At 63.1% G+C, this 22,913-nt stretch overlaps 2 protein-coding genes across 2 annotated transcripts; both read right to left on the bottom strand.

Annotated features, from left to right (window-relative positions):
* Nucleotides 1-64: 64 nt before the first annotated feature.
* Nucleotides 65-2,201, bottom strand: LOC137458381 (uncharacterized). The gene is made up of 4 exons (XM_068169895.1): nt 1,740-2,201; nt 1,524-1,619; nt 1,321-1,395; nt 65-1,079 (listed from the first exon to the last, which is right to left on the bottom strand). The coding sequence occupies exons 1-4, from the start codon at nt 1,781-1,783 to the stop codon at nt 65-67; spliced, it is 1,230 nt and encodes a 409-aa protein (XP_068025996.1). The 5' UTR covers nt 1,784-2,201.
* A 4,561-nt stretch (nt 2,202-6,762) lies between these two features.
* Nucleotides 6,763-11,526, bottom strand: LOC137458380 (kinesin-like protein KIF18B). Its single transcript, XM_068169894.1, has 11 exons — nt 11,504-11,526; nt 10,346-10,816; nt 9,654-9,811; nt 9,130-9,234; nt 8,741-8,851; nt 8,382-8,579; nt 8,084-8,260; nt 7,751-7,825; nt 7,520-7,632; nt 7,102-7,216; nt 6,763-6,873 (listed from the first exon to the last, which is right to left on the bottom strand). Exons 2-11 carry the CDS (start codon nt 10,656-10,658, stop codon nt 6,763-6,765), a joined length of 1,476 nt encoding a protein of 491 aa, XP_068025995.1. The 5' UTR covers nt 10,659-10,816; nt 11,504-11,526.
* Between the last annotated feature and the right edge of the window lie 11,387 nt (nt 11,527-22,913).

Raw genomic sequence — 22,913 nt, 5'->3', positions numbered from 1 at the left:
CCACAGAGGCTAAGAAGAAGAGCCCCAGAGCCCCTGCGATGATGGTAGAGAGGGGGAAGCCAGACTAGAGCCCAGGCCAGGAGGAATGGCCTGGCCCAGGCAACCCCCGAGGGAGCCCCAGCCCCAGGGTCCCCCAAGGGGAGGGAAAAAGCAGCCAGAAAAGGTCTGAAGAACCAAAAACCAAACCTTTAGTGAACAACACAAACAGAGGGGGGAACCGCGCCGCAGAGGGGAGGGGACAGGGCCGGGAACCGCGAAGTGGGGTAGGGGGAACCGAGCTGCAAAAAGGGACGGGGCCGGGACACTGCGGACGGGACGGGGCCGGGGCCAGGGAAGCCGCAGACGGGGACCGGGGTGGGGACCGGGGCAGGGACGGCGCGGACGGGACGGGGCCGGGGCCGGGGCCAGGGAAGCCGCGGACGGGGACCGGGGCGGGGACCGGGGCAGGGACGGCGCGGACGGGGACCGGGGGCAGGGGCGCGGCGGACGAGACGGGGGCAGGAACAGGGGGCAGGGACGGCGCGGACGCGACGGGACCAGGGACCGGGGCAGGGACGGCGCGGACGCGACGGGACCAGGGACCGGGGCAGGGACGGCGCGGACGCGACGGGACCAGGGACCGGGGCAGGGACGGCGCGGACGCGACGGGACCAGGGACCGGGGCAGGGACACGGCGGACGCGACGGGACCAGGGACCGGGGCAGGGACACGGCGGACGCGACGGGACCAGGGACCGGGGCAGGGACACGGCGGACGCGACGGGACCAGGGACCGGGGCAGGGACACGGCGGACGCGACGGGACCAGGGACCGGGGCAGGGACACGGCGGACGCGACGGGACCAGGGACCGGGGCAGGGACACGGCGGACGCGACGGGACCAGGGACCGGGACGGGATGGGGACCGGGACCGGGGGCAGGGACGCCGCGGACGGGACCTCCAGCTTGGGCTGGGGTCCTGGCTGCTGAAGTTTTCACTGGATGGGGGCTGGAAGGAGAGAGGTTGCTGCCGAAGCCTGGGAGCACTCTGGGGCTCCTCTTGCTGCACTGCCGTTCACAGGGCCTGAAGGATGCTCCGGGGCTGCAGAGAGAGGAGAGAAGGGCATCAGGCAGCTCTGGGGCACAAGCAGCAAACGCAGCTCCCCTCCTGAGGCACACCCAGGCACTGGCACCTCCCTGCTCTCCCGCCCTCCCCCCAGCACCAACCATGCCCCTGCCAGGGCTTTGCCTCGCAGCTGGCACAGGGCTGGCACAGCAGCAGGCTGCAGGCTGCCGCGGGGCAGGGCTCACTCCTGGCTGAGTGGTTCCCAGGGCAGCCTCACCTGGGCTGCAGAGGACAGGGCAGCTCTGTTCCTGCTCTGGAGTTCCACTGCCCACTCTCCGGGGGGCAAAGGGCTCTGGGAAAGGCAAAGAGGCCATTGGCACCCAGCCAGGCTCAGGGCAGAGGGCACTGGCAAGGTGCAGCTGCAGCCATGGGGCAGGGCCCACACTGGGGAGCACAGGCAGCTGCTGGCAGCTCTCTCACCTCTCAGCTGCCTTCTGCTTCAGGGCAGAGGCTCTGCAGTCCACAGGGAGCCTGGGCACAGAGGGTGTCCGTGGGGCACAGGCCAGCTTGCAGGGCCTGCAGGCAGGGCAGAGATGGTTAGTGCCAGGGGGGATCCTGACTGCCCCTGGCACGGGGCTGGGAGGCACCTGGGTGCTGCGTGGCTCCCTCCCTGGGGGCCAGGGGTCGCACTCGCACCGTGACGGCCACGGCGCCCTCCTGGGGGGAGGGACCAGCACCATGGCGGCGACGACGATGCAGGGCTGAGGGCACTGCCCCTGGGGTCCGCACAGCACCGCTCCAAGGACAGCACTGGCTGAAGAACACAGCTCCGGGCTCCAACGTCCTGAGGGCGCACTCTCGGGAGAAAAAAAGGTCAGGCAGGGAGGGGAAGCGGCGGAGGGGGAGCCGCAGGCTGGAGAAAGCCTGGACACCCCCAGCCCCCCACCCGGGACCCTGCTCCCACACCCCCCCTGTGGTAACTCCCACCGGTACCCCGAGAGCTGCCCTTCCAATACCCTCCAGCCCTACAGGTTCCCAGCGTCTGCAAGGATCCTACATCACCCTGGGGTCCCCACAGCCACCCTAACGCTCCTACAACCGCCCCGGGACGCCCCCACATCCAGAGCCCTGATCCCTGATCCCCAACCCCCTCCCCACGCCCACATCCCCGGCCTCTAGCCCTCCCCGGCGCCCTCCCCAGCTTCCCCCCAGCGCTGCCACCGCCGCCTCCAGCACTCCCTGCCTCCCCCAGCCCCCGCTCCCCGCAGCCGTCCCCATCCCTCTGCCTCGCCGCTCCCGGGGCCCCAGCGCTACTCACCGCCGCCTGCGCCGCAGGGCTTCAAACGCTGCCGCCGGACACGCCCCCTGCGCTCACTGGCCGGTGCCCGAACGCAGCCCCCCATTGGCTCTCGAACGCCGACAGCCCCGCCCCCTCCCGCCCGCGCAGAGCACCATGGGAGCCGTAGGCCGCCGGGGCCCGGCCGCCATCTTTGCCCTCAGCCCCAGCCCTGCCCTGGCAGCTTCTCCTCCCAGCTCCCTGCCGGCAGCTCCGGCCCCGACCAGCCCCCGCGGCCAGCCCAGCGCCGCCTGCCCCTCAGCAGCGCTGAGAAGCCAGCACCGGGCACCCACCAGGGCCCGCACGGGGCACGCCCAGGGCTGTCCACACCTCCCCAGGGGCTCTGCTCTCTCACCCGGGGCTGGAGGCACTCTGGGGCTGCTCCTGCTGCGCTGCTGCTCAGAGGGCCTGAAGGATGCTCTGGGGCTGCAGAGAGAGGAGAGAAGGGCAGCAGGCAGCGCCGGGCACACCCAGGCCCTGGCAGCTCCCTGCTCTATTGCCCTCCCCCAGCACCAACCATCCCCATGGCAGGGCTCTGCTCCAGCTGGCACGGGGCTGGCACAGCAGCAGGCTGCAGCCACCCCCCAGCACCAACCATCCCCATGGCAGGGCTCTGCTCCAGCTGGCACGGGGCTGGCACAGCAGCAGGCTGCAGCCACCCCCCAGCACCAACCATCCCCATGGCAGGGCTCTGCTCCAGCTGGCACGGGGCTGGCACAGCAGCAGGCTGCAGCCACCCCCCAGCACCAACCATCCCCATGGCAGGGCTGTGCCTCCAGCTGGCACGGGGCTGGCACAGCAGCAGGCTGCAGCCACCCCCAGCACCAACCATCCCCATGGCAGGGCTGTGCCTCCAGCTGGCACGGGGCTGGCACAGCAGCAGGCTGCAGCCACCCCCCAGCACCAACCATCCCCATGGCAGGGCTCTGCTCCAGCTGGCACGGGGCTGGCACAGCAGCAGGCTGCAGCCACCCCCCAGCACCAACCATCCCCATGGCAGGGCTCTGCTCCAGCTGGCACAGGGCTGGCACAGCAGCAGGGCTCACTCCCAGGGCAGCCTCACCTGGGCTGCAGAGGCCTTGGCAGCTCGCTGCCTGCTGCGCAGCTGGGGGATGCGGCTCCGCTGTCCACCCCCGGGGGGGCAAAGGGCTCTGAGGGAGGCAAAGAGGCCATTGGCACCCAGGCAGGCTCGGGGCAGAGGGCACTGGCAAGGTGCAGCTGCAGCCATGGGGCAGGGCCCACACTGGGGAGCACAGGCAGCTGCTGGCAGCTCTCTCACCTCTCAGCTGCCTTCTGCTTCAGGGCAGAGGCTCTGCAGCCCACAGGCAGCCTGGGCACAGAGGGTGTCCGTGGGGCACAGGCCAGCTTGCAGGGCCTGCAGGCAGGGCAGAGATGGTTAGTGCCAGGGGGGATCCTGACTGCCCCTGGCACGGGGCTGGGCCCTGCCCTGTCCCCATTTCCAGCTCTCCTCACTCTGAGCTATTTGCAGAGCCCCAGAAGCAAGGAGGTCTCCCTGGGGGTGTCCTGCACCACCAGGGCCAGGTGGGGCTCAGCCTCTGCACAGCCACAGGGCTCCAGAAGAGCCAGAGCCTCTTTGCTGCACCAGCCAAAAGCCACCCCAAAGATGCCCAGGCCCCCAAGGGCACAGCCCTGACCCCCAGTGCCAGCAGAGCAGATGCCCAACCTGCTCCCAGCCAGCACTCCTGAAGCAATCTGGAGGATGCTCCAGGGCCAAAGGGAGGAGCAGGAGCAGGAAAAGCTTCCCTTGGAATGCTCTCTGCCCTGTGCAGCCATGCCCAGGTGAGCTCAGCCTGTGCCTGCTGGCCAAGTGCCTCCTGCCCACCCTCTGCCCTCCACAGAGCTGCAGCCATCCACACAGGAGGCACCCAGCCATGGAGGGCAGGATCCCCAAAGCCACAGGGAAGGCCCCAGGGCAGCACTCACTTGGGCACCGAGAGGGCATCCTGCTTGTGCTGCCAGCCTGGGGGCTCCAGGCCCCTGCAGCCCAAGGGCTCAGGGCTGCTGCCTGAGGCTGGCAGCCTGCAGACCTGGTAGGTGACATTGAGGTCATGGCTCCTGGCAGCAGCTGCAGCCCTGGGGCAGAGAGAGACAGAGCCAAGGAGCAGTCAGGGGCTGAACCTCAGCCCCTGGCACCCAAGACAGGCTCAGCACCACCAGCAGCACCTCTGAGCCCCCTCCTCAGCTGGGGCACAGCCTGGGGGGAGCTCTGGGCCAGGCAAGCTTTGAGGCAGAGCTCATCCCTGGGGCAGCTACGTGCAGGAGGAGGGGGCACACACTGTGCCAGGGCAAGTGGCACACAGGGGGGCCTTCTGCTTGGCTTTTTCTCTTCAGCAACCCCTGCCCAGGTGAGCTCAGCCCACTGCTGCCCACCCCCCAGCCCTGTGCCCCCTGCCCACCCTCCCTCCCCACAGAGCCGCAGCCACCCCCCCAGGAGGCACCCAGGGGGTCCCCAACCCCGCAGGGAGGGCCCCAGGGCAGCACTCACTTGGGCACCGAGAGGGCATCCTGCTGCCGGAGGAGGTCCTGGCTGGGGGGCTCCAGGCCCCTGCAGCCCGGGGGCCCAGGGCTGGCTGAGGCTGGCAGCCTGCACACCTGGTAGGTGCCATCCAGGTCAGGGCCTGGGGGCAGGGCACAGCCCTGGGGAGCTGCCAGCGGCGCCAGGGGCAGGCGGCTCCGGGAGAGCCTCTCCGGGCACAGGCTGGAGCCGCAGGGCCAGGCTGGCAGCGCCACAGGGACTGGGGGGGCTGCAGCCGGGGGGCAGGGGCTGGGGGGGCTCTGTGCCGCCCTGGCAGCCTCTGCCGGCTGCCCACTCGGCCGCCGGCGTTTGGGCCGCGGGGAGAGGCTGCAGGCAGAGGCCGGCTGGGCAGGAGTTGGCATCTCAGGGGACCTCCTCCTCTTCCCGATGGGGCTGAGGGCCAGCAGCCTGGCACTGCTGAGCGCAGCCAGGTGCTGCCAGCCTGGCAGGGGAGAGCTGGTCACGGGGGCGCCAGGCACAGCCACGCAGCTCTCGGCTGGAGGAGCAGAGCAGAGACCGAGTCAGCTCCCTGGCTGCAGCTCCCAGGCCCTCCCCCCCTGCCCCCCACCCCCCTCAGCTCTTTGCTGGGACTGCCCCAAACCACACCAAGCCCAAGAGCCAGCACCAACCATCCTGGGCCCAGAGCAAGTGCCCCGTGGCAGGGCCTGGCCTGTGCCCAGCAGCAGCCTCTGCAGAGCCAGGCTCTGCTGCTGGCCTCATGCATGGGCACCGAGGATGAGGAGGAAGAGGTCAGCCCTGCCCAGACACAGGCTGCCAGCAGCCAGGCCACAGCTGGGCTGAGCGGGGCAGATGCAGCCCAGAGCGGTCAGCCACAGGAGATAAAGGCAGGCTCAGCCCCCACTGGGTGCCAGGGCAGGAGAAACTTCTGCCCCTGCCCTGTGCCCACAGCTGGCAGCTGCCCCCCACCACCCCCCAGCCCTGCAGCAGAGCCTGGGACAGAGGAGAGAGAGGGCACCAACCTGGATCCTCAGCAGCACTGCCCTGCTGGCTCCTCTGGGCTGGGCTGGCCCTGCTGGCCTCTGCAGCCCTCCCTGGGGAGGAGGCCTGCTCCTGGCTGGCAGCAGCCTCCTGAGGGGCCAGGGGCTGCAGTGCCTCAGAGGCCACAGCAGCAGCAAGGAAGCTGCCAGCCTGGGGCAGGGACTGCTGCTCTGGGGAGGAGCTCCTGGCAGCAGCTGCAGCCCCGGGGCAGAGAGAGACAGAGCCAAGGAGCAGTCAGGGGCTGAACCTCAGCCCCTGGCACCCAAGACAGGCTCAGCACCACCAGCAGCACCTCTGAGCCCCCTCCTCAGCTGGGGCACAGCCTGGGGGGAGCTCTGGGCCAGGCAAGCTTTGAGACTGAGGGGTGCCCAGGCTGGCACTGCAGGACCTGAGCTGGGAGATCACCTGTGGGCTGCAGGGCACCCAACAGCAGCCCCAGAGCTGTGCTGGGCCTCAGGCACACAGCACAGGCAGCCTCCCTCGGGAGACCTTCCCCCTGCCAGGACATTGGGGCACAGACAGCAGCAGGTGGTGCCAGGGCAGCACCTCGGGGAGCAGAGGCAGCAGCAGAGCCCTGGGGGAGGCAGCTCCAGGCCTGGCAAGAGGCACTGAAGGCTCTCAGCTGCTGTGCCTGGAAACCTTCCCTGCTGACCCTTCCAGGGGAGCTTCTCCCCTGGGACTGGCTCTCTAGGAGCCAAATCCCACCTCAGAGGGCAGGCACTGCTCTGTAAGCCAAGGCCTGGGCCCTCCCCCACCTCCAGCACCCTCAGGGGGCTGCACACCACAGGAAGGTTGAAACTCTCTGAGCAGCCAGGAGCAAGTGGAACAGGGAGGGGGCACAAGGACACTCACCCCTCTGGCTGGCTGGCAGTCAAGCCCTGCAGGAGGGGGGCTGCTTCCTTTGCTTCCTGCTGCACATCTGCCTGCTGGATGGCTGGGGCAGACCTTTCCTCTGCAGCCTGCAGCAAGCCCCCAGAGCAGCATCAGGCCAGAGCTGAGCTGAGCCTGGGCCCCCAGCTGCCCCTTCCCTGCCAGGCTCAGAGCTTTCTCCAGCACTCCACAGCCCAGCACCTGCTGAGCCCAGACCTCCCAGAGCAGCTCAGCTCCTGCCCTCTCCCAGCCTGCCCAGTGCAGCCCAGCAAGGTACCTGAGCTGGGTCCCATCACCAGGCCAAGCCCTCCTCTCACCTCCTCCAAGGCCAGCTGCAAGGCAGCAGGACACCCAGCTGCCAGCTCCTGCTGCTCTCCAGCACTCTCCCCACCAGGGAGCTCCAGGCACGCCTCGGGCACAGCCTCCTCCACCCTACACAAGTCACAGCAGCAGCCCCTGAGCCAGGGAAGAGCCCCTGGGGAAGCCATCCCTTGGCCTACCAAGGTTTGGGATGGAGCCAAGGGCAGCTTTGGCCTTTGTCCCCCAGCTCTGGGGGCTGCCAGGCTCCTCACTCCAGCTGGGCAGCGGAGAGGCTGTGGCACAGCAGCAGAGCAGCTCAGCTGCGTCCTGGCAGCCACTTGGGCTGCAGCCAGCAGCCAAACTCTGCAAGCTCCTGGCCCTGGGGGACCCCAAGGTGCCAGCCCAGGCTCCCTCCCTCCTGCCCAGCAGCCTCACCTGGGCAGCTCCAAGGGGCTGGAGCCGAGGGCAGGCAGCGGCTCTGGCGCCTGGCTCTGTGCCCCGCGGGCAGCATCCTCATAGGCACGGAGCTTGGCCTGCAGCTCTGCCACCTGTGAGCAAGGGGTAGCCCTGGCTCAGAGCATGCCCTGAGCCCCAGCAGCTCAGCAGGCTGGGTGCCAGGCAAAGCAGAGCCGCAGACAGAGCCCAGCCCTGCCCCCGGCAGCTCACCTCCGCTCTCAGCTGCGCACACAGCACAACGTACGGACAGACGTGGGAGTCCGGGCTCGGCAGGTTGCTCTTGAGCTGCGGGGAGAGGGAGGAGCGGAGCTGAGAGCAGCACCGGGACAGCTCCTTCCCCTCCGCTGAGGCGGCAGCGGGGCAGCTCCTCAGCCTGCCCTGGGCTGGTGGGGCCCGAGGGGCTGCAGCTGACTCTGAGAGGGGCTCCAGAGGCAGCCCGGCTGCAGCAGGGAGGCGGCAGGGAGGCAGCAGCCCGCAGCAGCCTGCCCCAGGCTCCTTCCCAGCCAGCCCCAGCAGCTGCCGGCCGCGGGGCGAGGTGCTCACCGAGACCTGGATCTCCTTGGCCCTGCTGGCATACTTGAGGGTGTTGAGGGTGTCCTGGCAGCAGAGCGGCGAGGGGCTGAGGGCAGCCAGCATCAGGGTGCGGCAGTTGCCGCCGATGGAGTCCTTCAGCAGCCGCGTCAGCTTGCTGTCCCGGTACGGGACGTGGCTCTGCTTGCCCTGCCCGGCACAGCGAGGCTCCGCTCAGGGGCTGGCCCTCGGCTCCCAGCCCCGGCCAGGCCCAGCCCACGGCAGCTCTGCCGTGGGGACGGCGCTCAGGGCCCCTCAGCGGCAGCCTCACCTTGGCCCCAGCCAGCGCCTGGATGACGCTGAGCAGGGCCAGCAGCGAGCGGTTGATGCTGGCTCCCTCCCGCAGCCGCTCGCCGCTGGTCTTGGCCACCGCGGCTCGCTCCGAGCCGGCCAGGTCGACCAAGCTCATCTTGGCCACCCGCACGGCCCCAGCGAGGCCCTCGGCGCGGTCCTGCTGCTTCACGTAGACCTGGCAGGGCACACAGAGGGCAGGCTGCAGCTCCGCAGGGCGCTCGGGCTCGCCGCTCGCAGCCGCGGCAGCAGCCCTGGCACGCCGGCCCTGGCACAGCATCGCCGCCTGCCCCCCTCCGGGCAGCGGTGCCAAAGGCTGCCCCAAGCACCACCCCTCACCTGCAGCACGGCGTGGGAGCGGGAGGAGGAGGCGTTGGCATCGGTGGGATGCTGCGTGCGGTTCCTGCTGCCCCCGAGCAGCATCTGCAGGAGCTGCTCTGCCGAGCTGGGCTGGCGGGGAGCAGGCAGAGGGCAGGGATCAGCGCAGCCCCGGCACGGGCACCGAGCGCCCACAGGCTGAGGCCTCCTGCGCCCCTGCAGGGCTCCTCTGGCCTCGGGCTCAGCGCTGCTGCCAGCCAGCACCCACCCAGCCGGCACCCCCGGGGCCCCGCAGCCCCTGCCCCGGGGCCCCGCAGCCCTCCCCTCCCCCTCCAGCTCCCCCGGTCCCAGCTGGCACCCCTGGGGCGGGCACAGCGCTGCCCACACCTTGTGCCTGCTTCCACCCCCACCTGCTGGATGGAGAGGCCCTGAACCACAGCTCCTCTCTCAGGATCCTCCCGGATGGGCAGAGGGCCCTTGGGCTCCAGCAGGTCACGGATCTGCTCGTTGTAGACCTGCAGCAGGCAGCTCCAGCTCAGGATGAGGCTTGGGGCCCCAGAGGGCAGCAGGCAGAGGAGCTTGGGACCCCAGGGCCTGCTGCCCACCCAACAGCACCTCTGGCACCTGCCGCCAGCAGGAGCAGCTGAAGGTGCCCTAAGGCAGGGGACAGCTCAGGAGGCTTCAGCAGCCAGGCACTGAGCCACTGCTCCTCCAAAGGCCTTGCAGCCAGGAAGCCCTCATTGCCCTGTGGCCCCCAGCTCCAGTGGGGGCAGGCCAGCAGCACCAGCCCAGCAGCCTGGCCAGGGGCAGCCTGCTTCCAGTCTGGGGCTGCCCTGGGCACAGCTGGCAGCACAGGGGTAGCCCTGGCACTACAAGCCCAGACCTTGGAGGTGGTGGCCTGGCAGCAGGAGGGGCACAGCTGGGCACAGCCTACCTCCAGGTAGGAGACCAGGACCTCGCAGCTCTTCTGCTCCTGCCTGGCCTCCAGCCTCCTGAACAGCTCCTCCATGGTGAGGTAGATGATGCCAGGGCTGTTCTCCGAGCCCAGCATGGTGTAGGTTTTCCCTGCTCCGGTTGCTCCGTAGGCAAACACTGGGAGGAGAAAGGGAGGAGCCCTGAGAGCAGCCTCCATCGACAGCAGCACTGGGGGGATGCTGCCAGCTCTGCCTCAGCTGGGGACACAGCCCCAAACCCAGCTCTTGCTGTGGGGCACTGCTGCCTCCCACTCACATCCTGTCCAGCAGGGCCCCCGGGGCCCTCTGCACCAGCCTGCTGCCCAGCCTGCACAGGGCTCCTAGCTGATGCCACCCCACAGGCAGGACTCCACACTCATCTGGGCTTGTCTCTGCTCTCCTCTTGCTGGCCTGGGCCCTGCCTGCCCCCAGAGCCCTCGGATGACATCTCCAGGCCAGCACTGGCCCTGTCCCGGCCACACTTGTCACGGCCCCAGCTTGGTGCCAACAACAAGGTCAAGGCTTTCTCTTTCTGCAGAGCCGCTGTGTCCCCACTGCTGCCACAGCCGCTCAGGGCTTCTGGAACCAACCCCCAGCTCTGCTGAGCCCACCCAGAGCAGGGGCAGATGGGCAGGAGCTCCTGCAAGGGCCAGAGCAGGCTGCTAGGGCTCACCAGAGCAGTTGTAGCCGTCGAGGAGAGTATCGACCATCTGGCGGGTGGTGTGCTGGAACACCTCCTCCTGGGTGGCCTGCTCAGCAAAAACCCGGTCGAAGAGGAACTTCTGATGTTTGCCTGGGTTCTTGCCGCGGCCAGCAGGCAGCACACCGCCGGAGGCACCAGCAGTCCCCTCAGGGTCGAACAGGAGGGTGTGATGGTCGACCACCCTCAGCAGCGGGTGCTGCGCGGCTCCCTCGCCGGGGGCCGGGGGTCGCACTCGCACCATGACGGTCACGGTGCCCTCCTGGGGGGCAGGGGCCGCCGCCATGGCGGCGGCGGCGACGAAGGTGACACAAGGCTCAGGGCACTCCCCTTAGGGTTCGCACAGCACCGCCACAAGAAAAGCAAAGCACCGCTCGAAGGAAAGCGCCGGCTGAAGAACACCGAAGAACACAGCTCTGGGCTCGAAAGTCCTGAGAGTGCACTCTGAGAGGAGACAACAAGGGTCAGGCGGGGAGGGGAAGCGGCGGAGGGGGAGCCTGAGGCTGGAGAAAGCCTTTACCTCTCGAGCCCGGAGCCTGCTCCCGAGCCCTGCCTGCCCTAACCGCCGCCGCTGCCGCCGGGGCTGCCGTTACACCCCCCCAGCCCTGCGCCTTCTCCCCGTCCGGAAGGAGCCTGCATCCCCTGCGGGTCCTCACAACCGCCCCAACGCTCCGACCCCACCGCGGGTCCCCAGAGCCCCTCCACAGCCTCGGCCACGATCCACCGGCCCCGGCCCCGCCACGCACCCCCCGGGCCCGCAACGCTCCACAGCCTCGGTCCCGCAACGCTCCCCCGGCCCCGGCTCCGCCACGCTCCACAGCCTCGGTCCCGCCACGCTCCCCCGGCTCCGCAACGCTCCACAGCCTCGGTCCCGCAACGCTCCCCCCGGCCCCCGGCTCCGCAACGCTCCCCCGGCCCCAGCCCCGCCACGCTCCCCCGGCCCCGCCACGCTCCCCCGGCCCCGGCCCCGCAACGCAACGCTCCCCCGGGCCCGGCTCCGGCTCCGCAACGCTCCACAGCCCCAGCCCCGCAACGCTCCCCCGGCCCCGCACCCAGCACTGCCCAGGGCGCTTCCACCGCCGCCTCCCGCAGCCCGCCGCAGCCCCGCAGCCCCCACAGGCTGCCCCTGACCTTGCAGGCTGTCCCGGATCCCGCAATCCTGCCTCAGCCCCGCAGCCCGCCTCAGCACCGCGGAACCCGCAATCCTGCCTCAGCCCCGCAGTCCTCCCCTGCCTTTCCAGGCTGCCCCCGGCCCCCGCAGCCGTCCCCATCCCTCTCACTTAGCCCTTTGGGCCCCGGAGCTCCTCTTACCGCTGCTTCCACCGATGAGGGCTCAAACAGTCCCGCCGACCACGCCCCCTGCGCTCATTGGTCAATCGTCGAGCAGAGCCTCCCATTGGCTCTTCAGCAAGGCGAGCCCCACCCGCTCCCGCCCACGAGCCCCGCCCGCTGCCGGCCGCTCCGCCCGCGAGCCGCGGCCGCTCCGCGCAGTGCACCATGGGAGCTGTAGGCCGCCGGGGCCTGGCCGCCATCTTTGCCCTGAGGAGCCAGCCCCGGGCACCCCTCAGGGCCTGCAAGGGGTCCCCCACCCTGGCCCCGGCCCCAGCCCCAGAGCTGCCCACACATCGCCAAGGGCTCTGCTCTCCGAGCCGGGGCACGGAGCACTCTGGGGCTCCTCTCGCTGCGCTGCCGCTCAGAGGGCCTGAAGGATGCTGCGGGGCTGCCGAGAGAGCAGAGAAGGGCAGGAGGCAGCGCTGGGCACAAGCAGCAAACGCAGCTCCGCTCCTGCCGGCTGCCACAGTCCCTGTCCCGAGCAGAGGCTTTGCTGTAGAGGGCAGCTGGCAATCAGCTGCTTAACCCAGCCCCACGCTGGCACCGAGCTCCTTGCCCAGCTGCTGCTCGTGGGGCAGGAGTTGCAGTAGGGAACCAGAGAGCTGCAGGGCAGTGCTGAGAGGTTCTGCTCTTGAATCCTGCCCTGCAGGTACTGACCTGCTGCCCTGGCTCTGCTGCAGGCACCTGGTCCCCATCCTCACTCCCAGCCTGAGGCATAGATTGCTCTGCCTGCCCTGCTGCCTGCATCAGCTCTGTGCCTGCTGCCCGCCCCCGGGGGGCAAAGGGCTCTGAGGAAGGCAAAGAGGCCATTGGCACCCAGCCAGGCCCGGGGCAGAGGCCTCCCTGCAGCCCCATGTCCCCTGGGTGCCAGCTCTGGGGACCCAGAGGCTCTGGGGAGCAGAGGGCTGGTGGCACTGAGGCTGCTGGATTGCCTTTCGTGCCCAGCCAGCTCTGTGCCCTGGGGGCTGTCCTGGGCCGCTGGCAGCAGTGCCAGGCAGGGCTTCTGCCCACACAGACACCTGCTCTGGGGCACCGAGGTACCCCACAAGTGGCACTTGGCATCCCCACCCTGCCCCCCAGGGACAGCCCCAGGGACAGTGGCTGTGCCAGCCCCTGGGGTCAGGGCACCTCCAGCCCCACAGACTCCCTGAAGGCCCCCAGGGGGCACAGCCCTCACAGGGTAGGGGACAGTGTGGGGGCTTCGGGCTGCCCCTGAGCTGCCAAGCAGCTCCCCAGGGATTCCTCTTTGCCCAGCTCCTCCCCAGCCAGGATCCAAGCACAGAAAGTGTGGAGTCTCCTTCTCTGGAGCCTTTCCATCCCTGTCTGGATGTGTTCCTGTGGTTTGGCTGTGGTGCTTGGGGCTATGGTTGAGGGGTGACCCTTGCAGAGAAGGGTTCTGGGTTGGCCTTGGTGACCCTGAGGCTCTTTTGCAACCTGAGTGTTTCTGTGACTCTGTGACTGGCAGTGTGGAACCACAGCATCCCAGGTCTGTTGAGGGTGGAAGCAGCTCTGCTCCTTCTGATGTCATTAGAATACACAAACACAGCTCCTGGCCCACAGCTGCCCAGCTCCAAGGCAGACCATGCCTTGGGCCCAGACCCCACCTCAGGCACTCCTCCTTGGGCATGAGTGGAAGCCTTACTCTTGGGGGCAGGAGGGGGAGAAAGAGGAGGAGTTTGGACACAGGCAGGTGTGAAGCTGGTTATAACAGAGGTCTCCTTTTCAATGGGACAGGTTACAAGAAGAAGAAGAAGAAGAAGAAGAAGAAGAAGAGGCTGCCACAAGAAGGCAAAGAATACCCAGGAGGAAAGCTTTCCCCACCAGGATCCAGAGAAGATCAGAAGGAGCAGCAGGACTGCACCAGAGAGACAGCTTTGGACCCTCACAGTGGTGGTAGCCATAAACTTCTTCCTCTCTTCACTTTACCTTTCCACCTTTCTCCTCTCACTTTTCCCTACCTATTGCACACCAGCTTATGGGCAAACAGTGCCAGAGGACACTGCCAGCAAGTCTGCTGCTGGCACCAAGCTGGGAGGAGTGGCTGACACACCAGAAGGTTGTGCTGCCATGCAGCAAGACCTGGACAGGCTGAGAGCTGGGCAGGGAGAAATTTGATGAAGTTCAACAAGAGCCAGGGGAGAGTCTTGCACCTGGGAAGGAACAACTCCATGCAGCAGTACAGGCTGGGGACTGAGCTGCTGGAGAGCAGGGAAGGGGAAAGGGACCTGGGGGTGCTGCTGGATGGGAGGTTGAGCATCAGCCAGCAATGTGCTCTGGTGGCCAAGAAGGCCAAGGGCATCCTGGGGTGGGTTAGAAGGGCTGTGGTGAGTAGGTCAAGAGAGGTTCTCCTCCCCCTCTGCTCTGCCCTGCTGAGGCCACATCTGGAATCTTGTGTCCAGTTCTGGGCCCCTCAGGTCAAGAGGGACAGGGAGCTGCTTGAGAGAGTCCAGCACAGAGCCACAAAGATGCTGCAGGCAGTGGAAGATCTTCCTTAGGAGGAGAGCCTGAGGCAGCTGAGGGCTCTGGAGCTTGCAGAGGAGGAACCTGAGGGTGAGCTCCTTGCTGTGGCTAAAGCTGTGCAGGGGGAGTGCCCAGAGGCTGGAGCCAGGCTCTGCTGGGGGATGCCCAATGGCAGCACAAGGGGCAGTGGTGGAAGCTGAGGCAGAGGAAGTGCCATGGAAAGAGGAGGAAGAATTTTTCCCCTGTGAGGGTGAGAGAAGCCTGGAGCAGGCTGCCCAGGGGGGTTGTGGAGTCTCCCTCTGTGGAGCTATTCAAGACCTGCCTGGCTGTGTTGCTGTGTGACCTGCTCTGGGTGCTCCTGCTCTGGCAGGGGGGTTGGCCTGGATGAGCTCTGGGGGTCCCTTCCCCCCCTGGCATTCTGTGATGACACAGTGAAGGTTCACTGTTGATGGAAGTGAACCCCTGGTGTAGTCTCCTGAGTTGTTGCATTTGAGATCACTCTCACAAAGCACCACCAGTCCCCTGTCTGGACCATGACTCACATCCACAGCTCTCTGAGATACTTCCAGGGATGTGACTCTACCACCTCCCCAGGCAGCCTTCCCTATGATTCTATGATTCAAGGGCTTGCTGTGCACTCTCTCTGCCAGATTACATCTTAGGAGGACTTTCAGTGACCACAGCCCTGGCATGACACCTGCCCTTGCTCATTGCAGGCTCCACTCCCTCAGTTATGGCCCATAAGGAGTTGCTTGTGGGTGCTATTTCATTTGGAGGGGAAGCAGACATCTCTAATGAATATTTCCTTTCTTTTGGAGCTCCTGACACAAGGACCTGGTCTGTAATTAGTTACTGGTGGTTTCCAACAATAAGTCTTGCAGCAGCAAGGAGGAGGAAGCTATGTCCTGAAGAATTTAGTAGCTAGAGGATTCCTGCAGGAGATTGACCACATCCAAGTGCCAGGTGCTGCACATTGGCCACAGCAACCCCAGGCAGTGCTACAGGCTGGGGTCAGAGTGGCTGAGAGCAGCCAGGCAGAGAGGGACCTGGGGGTGCTGGTGCACAGCAGCTGAACATGAGCCTGCAGTGTGCCCACAGGACCAAGAGGGCCAAGGGCATCCTGGCCTGCATCAGGAGTAGTGTGGCCAGGAGGAGCAGGGAAGTCATTGTGCCCTGTGCTCAGCACTGCTTAGGCCACACCTTGAGTCCTGTGTCCAGTTCTGGGCCCCTCAGTTTCAGAAGGACATTGAGAGACTTGAAGGTGTCCAGAGAAGGGCAATGAAGCCAGGGAGGGGTCTGGAGCACAGCCCTGTGAGGAGAGGCTGAGGGAGCTGGGGTTGCTTAGCCTGGAGAAGAGGAAGCTCAGGGGAGCTGTGCCAGGGGAGATTCAGGCTGGAGCTGAGGAGAAATTGGCCATTGGGATGTGCTGCCCAGGGAGGTGGTGGAGTCACCATCCCTGGAGGTGTTCAACCTTGGCATTTGGAGCCATGGTTTAGTTGTCAGGAGCTGTTGGGTGGCAGGTTGGACTTGATGATCTCTGAGGTCTTTTCCACCCTTAGTGATTCAATGATTCTATACCAAGAGGCCCCAAGGAAGGCCACAAAGCTGAGAGCAGCAGCGTGGAGCATCTCTCCTATAAAGACAGTCTGGGAGAGTTGAAGGAGTTCAGCTTGGGGAGCAAAGGCTCCAAGGAGACCTTACAGTAGCCTTCCAGTGGCTGAAGGGGGCTGAGGAGGAGCTGTTTCCAAAGGTATGCAGCCAGAGGACCAGGGGCAGTGGCTTGAAACTGGAGCAGGGTAGGTTTGGATTGGATGAGGAAGAAGTTCTTTACTATGAGCACAACAGTGGCTTTCATGAGAGGTTTTGCTGTCTCACAGTCTGGGTGGTCTGCAGCATTTATTCTCTCTGTGTTGCTGACTAACTAGGAACTGATTAATCAAATCATTGATTTGTTGGTGAGGACATTCTGCTTACTGAACTCCCTAAACCACAACAAGTCCTTCCTGCTGTTAACTGAGGAGGCTGTGGGGCAGTGTTTGGCATCACTTGCTTGTGTTCAGCTTGTTCTGGTGCTAAGGAGACAAAAGGCCTGGAATAAAAATGACACTGAAACCAAACGAGAGCCTGGGGAAGCACTTCCCAGCATTATCCTGAACTTGTGACCTCTGAGGAGGTAGAAACTGTCCCAGGTGGGTTTGGAAGTGATTGGAGTCATAGAATCACAGAATCTCAGAATCAATCAGGTTGGAAAAGACCTCAGAGATCATCAAGTCCAACCTCTCACCCAATACCTAACTCCTCCTGTCCAGTTCTGGGCCCCTCAGGTTAGGAAAGATGTTGAGCTGCTGGAAGGTGTCCAGAGAAGGGCAAGAAAGCTGGGGAGGGGTCTGGAGCACAGCCCTGTGAGGAGAGGCTGAGGGAGCTGGGGTTGCTTAGCCTGGAGAAGAGGAGGCTCAGGGGAGACCTCATTGCTCTCTACAACTCCCTGAAGGGAGGTGGGGGTTGGTCTTTTCTCCCAGGCAGCCAGCACCAGAACAAGAGGACACAGTCTTAAGGTGTGCCAGGGGAAGTTTAGGCTGGAGGTGAGGAGAAAGTTCTTCACTGGTAGAGTAATTTGCCATTGGAATGTGCTGCCCAGGGAGGTGGTGGAGCCACCATCCCTGGAGGTGTTCAAAAGGGGATTGGATGAGGCACTTGGAGCCATGGTTTGGTTGTCTGGGGGTGTTGGGTGCTAGGTTGGACTCGATGATCTCTGAGGTCTTTCCCAACCTTGTTGATTCTATGATTGTGCCCCTGTGCTGGGCACTGGTGAGGCCACACCTTGAGGAATTTTGGGCTCCTCACTACAAGGAGGCCATTGGAGTCCTGCAGCTGGTACAGGGAAGGGCAATACAGCTGAGGAAGGGTCTGGAGGACAGGGCTGCAGAGGAGCAGCTGAGCAAAGTAGGGCTGTTCAGCCTGGAGAAGAGAGACTCATGGGGAAGAGACTCATGGGAGTCTCCATGAAAGGAGATTGGAGTGGAGTGGGGTTGGGCTCTTCTCCCTAGATGCAAGTCACAGGACAAGAGAAAACAACCTCAAGTTGCACCAAGGGAGGTTTAGTCTGGAGATCAGGAAAAGTCTTTCCTGCCAGAGTGGTCAGGGATTGGCACAGGCTGCCCAGGGAGGTGGTGGAGTCCCCATGCCTGTAGGTGTTCCAGGAATGAGTGAATATGGCACTTTGGGATGTGGCTTCCTGGGCAGGGTGCAGTAAGGTTCATGATTGAACTTGATGATCTTAGAGAACTTTTCCAGCTGGAGTGACTCTATGATTCTATTTTATGTTAAGCCTCAGTCATGGACATGATCCCTAACAAACTGCTTTGAGATAATGAAAAAGAATTCTTGTTGCTGCCTATACCAAAATTGACTTCCAGTATAAAATTAACTGGGTGATTAATTAGGGGATCTGCTGGAGAGCAGTCCTGGGGAGAAGGACCTGGGAGTGCTGGTGGGCAGCAAGCTCTGCATGGGACAGCAATGTGCCCTGGGGGCCAAGAAGGCCAAGGGGGTCCTGGGGGGCATTCAGAGGAGGTGTCCAGCAGAGCCAGGGAGGTTCTCCTCCCCCTCTGCTCTGCCCTGCTGAGACCTCACCTGGAATATTGCATCCAGCTCTGGGCTCCCCAATTCAGGAGGGACAGGGACTGCTAGAGAGAGCCCAAGGGAGGGCTGCAAGGCTGCTGAAGGGACTGCAGCACTGCCTGGGGAGGAGAGGCTGAGAGCCCTGGGGCTGTTGAGTCTGGAGAGAAGAAGGCTGAGAGAGGATTTAATAAATGTTTATCCATATCTGGATATCCATATCCTGGATATCAGTGGATGGAAATTGCAGCACAGGAGGTTCCAGCTCAACATGAGGAGGAACTTCTTGACTGTGAGGGTCCCAGAGCCCTGGAGCAGGCTGCCCAGAGAGGTTGTGGAGTCTCCTTCTGTGGAGCCTTTCCATCCCTGTCTGGATGTGTTCCTGTGTGACCTGTGCTGGGTTCTATGCTCCTGCTCTGGCAGGGGGTTTGGACTGGAAGATCTGCAGTGGTCCCTTCCAACCCCTGACATCCTGTGAGCCTGTGAACTGTCTCAGACAAGAGAAAAAGCTCTTGGAGGAGACAGAGAAGATTCCTGTCAGTTAACTTCTGCATCCAAGCTTTTACCTTTAACACCACCACTCTTAAAACCCAAAGGTTATCATTTTGTTATGTCAGTGTGCAGAGCTCTTAGAGAGTCTGCCTCACCTGGGACACTCCTGCAGGTGAAACCTTCATTTAGGTAGTGAAAGGCTTCAAGCCTCTCAAGTTGCTGTGCATTCCTGATTGCACTCACACCTCCTCACTCAGCCAGAGCCTGGGGGCTTTGTTGTTTTGTTGGTTTTCTTTACCTCATCCACTCACCACCTGTGAGAGTCAATGCCACCCAGCAAGCAGGGGCAAAGGATTTCTAGAAACACTGCTAATTTGCTGCCTCACTTTGCCTGCTGCAAAATTGAGTGCCCCCTCCCAGGAGCAACCTGGCTGCTTCTCCCTAAACACAGCAGTTGAGAGCCAGGGATCAAAAGGAGCTGTCGACACCTAGACTCCTGCCTTCTCCTAGGCATCAGGCATTTAGCTCACGTGGGCAGAGAATCAGAGAATCAATCGGGTTGGAAAAGACCTCAGAGATCATCGAGGCCAACCTGTCACCCAACACCTCCTGACTGCTAAACCATGGCTCCAAGTGCCACATCCAATCCCCTCCTGAACACCTCCAGGGATGGGGACTCCACCACCTCCCTGGGCAGCACATCCCAAGGGCCAATCTCTCTTTCTATGAAGAACTTTCTCCTCACCTCCAGCCTAAACTTCCCCTGGCACAGCTTGAGACTGTGTCCTCTTGTTCTGGTGCTGCTTGCCTGGGAGAAGAGACCAACCCCCACCTGGCTACAACCTCCCTTCAGGGAGCTGGAGAGGGCAATGAGGTCTCCCCTGAGCCTCCTCTTCTCCAGGCTAAGCAACCCCAGCTCCCTCAGCCTCTCCTCACAGGGCTGTGCTCCAGACCCCTCCCCAGCATCGTTGCCCTTCTCTGGACACCTTCAAGTCTCTCAATGTCCTTCTGAAACTGAGGAGCCCAGAACTGGACACAGGACTCAAGGTGTGGCCTGAGCAGTGCTGAGCACAGGGCAGAATGACCTCCCTGCTCCTGCTGGCCACACTCTTCCTGATTCAGGCCAGGATGCCATTGGCCTTCTTGGCCCTGTGGGCACACTGCTGGCTCATGTTCAGCTGCTGTCCACCAGCACCCCCAGGTCCCTCTCAGCCACTCTGTCCCCAGCCTACAGCACTGCCTGGGGTTGCTGTGGCCAATGTGTAGAACCTGGCACTCAGACCTGTTAAATGCCATCCTGTTGGACTCCACCCTTCTGTCCAGAATCCAAACAAGAGCACTTCAAGATTATTAAACCCAACCAATCACCCAACCCTAACTAACCAACCAGACCATGGCACCAAGTCCCTCATCCACTCCCTTCTTATGCACCCCCAGGCATTATGACCCCAGCACCTCCCCTTGGGCAGCCACTCTGCCTGGGAAGAGCTGGGAACCCCTCTGGGCAGCCTGAGCCTTCAAGTGATGTGGTCCAGCAGCTGCAAACAGGCCACTTGGTTTGAGTAATCAACTCATTGAAGTTAATTGGCCTGTAGCCCTGGAATGTCTTTGTGCAACAGGAGCTCCCATTTCACTTGTATGCCTTCTGTGAAGCAGTAGTGGAGGAAGTAAATTCACTTCCTCTGTTCCCCTTCTCTTCCTCTCCCACTGAATTGCCAGCAGAGAGATGTTTGATTCTCTTAGAGCCATGTGGAGAAAGGCCTCACCCATGCAGCCCCTACACTTCTACCTGCTGCTATGCTAGCAAGTCATGTAACTGCTCTGAACTGGAACAGCATGGATCCCAGCCCACCATAACACAACAGTCTCACTAAGTTTAGGACAAATTACATCCCCAAAGAGCACACCATGGATATTAATGCTCAGTGTTGCTAGGCAGCACCTCCTTTCAGTGGTGCACAGGGGTAGACTGAAGAGGAGGTCTGTCCCTCTTGAGGAAGGCTTTCAGCTCCTGTGATTAATGCTGCTGAAGATTCATGCCTGCCTTTTGCTCTATGATCACTGCAAACCATACAGAAGGAGGTGGTGTGGACCTCTTTGAGGGGAGGGAGGCTCTACAGAAGGAGCTGGAAAGACTGAGCTGAGACCAACAGGATCACAGCATCATAGAATTGTCAGGGCTGGAAGGGACCTCAAGGCTCAGCCAGTGCCAACCCCCCTGCCATGGCCAGGGACACCTCACACTACAGCAGGTTGCTCACAGCCACCTCCAGCCTGGCTGCAAACACCTCCAGGCAGGAGGCTTCCACCACCTCCCTGGGCAGCCTGTGCCAGGCTCTCACCACTCTCATGGGCAACAACTTCTTCCTCACAGCCAATCTCAATCTCCCCATTTCTAGTTCTGCTCCATCCCCCCCAGTCCTATCCCTCCCTGACACCCTCAAAAGTCCCTCCCCAGCTTTCTTGGAGCCCCCTGCAGATCCTGCAAGGCCACAATGAGGTCTCCTGGGAGCCTTCTCCTCTCCAGCCTGCACAACCCCAACTCCCTCAGTCTGTCCTCACAGCAGAGCAGCTCCAGCCCTCTGCTCCTCCTCGTGGCCCTTCTCTGGACACCTTCCAGCCCCTCCAGAGCCTTCCTGGCACAGAGGCTCCAGCACTGGCCCCAGAGCTGCAGCTGTGGTCTCAGCAGAGTGGAGCAGAGGGGCAGAATCCCCTCCCTGGCCCTGCTGCCCACACTTCTCTTGCTGCAGCTCAGGTTGAGGTTCAACAAGGCCAAGTGCCAGGTCCTGCACTTGAGTCACAACAACCCCCTGCAAAACTCCAGGCTTGAGGCAGAGTGGCTGCAGATAAGGCCTCAGGAACAGAAACAGGACCTGGTGTGTTGATTGACAGCTGCCTGAACATGAGCCAGCAGTGTGCCCAGGGGCTCAAGAAGGCCAAGTGCATCCTGGCCTGGGTCAGCACTAGTGTGGCCAGCAGGAGCAGGGAAGTCATTCTGCCCTGTGCCCAGCACTGGTGAGGCCACCTCCTAAATACTGGGGTTGCTTTTGGAGTCCTCACTCCCAGAAGGACACTGAGGGCTGGAGCATGCCCAGAGGAGGGCAACAAAGCTGGGGAAGAGTCTGGAGAAGAGGGCTGGGGAGGAGCAGCTGAGGGAGCTGGGGGAATTCAGTCTGGGGAGGAGCAGCTGAGGGAGCTGGGGGTATTCAGTCTGGAAAGGAGGTGGCATAGGGGAGGCCTTCTTGCTCTCTACAAGTCCCTGAAGGGAGGCTGGAGTGAGGTGGGTGCTGGGGGGCACTGCTGAGTGCCTCTTAGCTGTAGGCAAGAACATGAACAATGTAATTGTTCTGGATTTTGTTTGTCACTAGGAAGCTTTTGTGTCAAGATGTAAAAATAGTACTGAGCTCTCCTCCTCTGCAGCACAACATTTGTATGTTTGCAAAGTCTAATTAGTGCTAATTAGGTAACAACCCATGGTTAAAAAACCCCACATCCCACTAGGAGCAACCAATGGTCTTGGGCACTGCTAAGTCAAAGTAAAGGAATAATGTCTATCCAGAGCTGAGGGCAGGGGGTCAGGAAGGAAGGGACAGGGACAGCCTCTGCTCACTGTGCCCTGGGATAGGCCAAGGGGCAATGGATGGAAACTGCAGCACAGGAGGTTCCAGCTCAACATGAGGAGGAACTTCCATACTCTAAGCATCTCAGAGGCCTGGAGCAGGCTGCCCAGAGAGGTTGTGGAGTCTCCTTCTGTGGAGCCTTTCCATCCCTGTCTGGATGTGTTCCTGGGTGACCTGTGCTGGATTCTCTGCTCCTGCTCTGGCTTGGACTGGAAGATGTCCAGAGGTCCCTCCCAACCCCTGACATCCTGTGAGCCTGTAAAGGAAGGAAGAGTATTTGGCAGCCTGCAGATTTTTAGTGAGGTGTTTCATGTCACAAACCACAGAATGGTTTGGCTTGAAAGGGACCTTTCAGAGCAGGGACACCTGTTGCTAGCCCAGGTTGCTCACAGCCTCATCCAAGTGACCTTGAGCCCCTCCAGGCTGCAGACATCCACAGCCCCCCTGGGCAACCTGTTCCAGTGTCTTGCCTCTGACTGTGTATGTGTCTTGCCAGTGTTCAGTGGCTGTTCCATCACCCAGCTCAAAGCTATTGTCTCTCATCCTGGCACTCCCAGCCCTTGTCAGAGGTCCCTCCCCAGCTCTTCTGTAGCCTCCTTCAGGTACTGGAAGGCTGCTCTAAGGTCTCCTTGGAGCCTTCCCTTCTCCAGGCTGAACAGCCCCAACTCTTCAGCCTGTCCCCAGGGGAAGGTGCCCCAGCCTTTGCATTAGGATCATAAACATCAGAGAATCTCTTCAGTTAGGAAAGACCTCTGAGGCCATCAGCTCAAGCTGTCAAGCCAACACCACTGTGGCCATTCAACCATGCCACAGAGTGCCACAGCTACACATTTCAATCAATCCTTAAAGCAGGAACCAGAAGTTCTTAAGGAAGAGCTGCAGCTACACTGTGTGGAAGGGCCTGGAGCCCCTGGGCTAGAGGAGGGGCTGAGGGAGCTGGGGGTGTTCAGGCTGGAGAAGAGGAAGGTGAGGGAGACCTCTTTGCTCTCTGCAGCTCCATGAAGGGAGTTTGGAGCCAG

This window comes from Melanerpes formicivorus, unplaced genomic scaffold (assembly GCF_026170545.1).
Source record: "Melanerpes formicivorus ecotype bairdi unplaced genomic scaffold, bMelFor1.0.p_v2 SCAF_241, whole genome shotgun sequence".
Lineage (NCBI taxonomy): Eukaryota > Metazoa > Chordata > Aves > Piciformes > Picidae > Melanerpes > Melanerpes formicivorus.
This window is presented reverse-complemented; position numbering and strand designations above follow the sequence as displayed.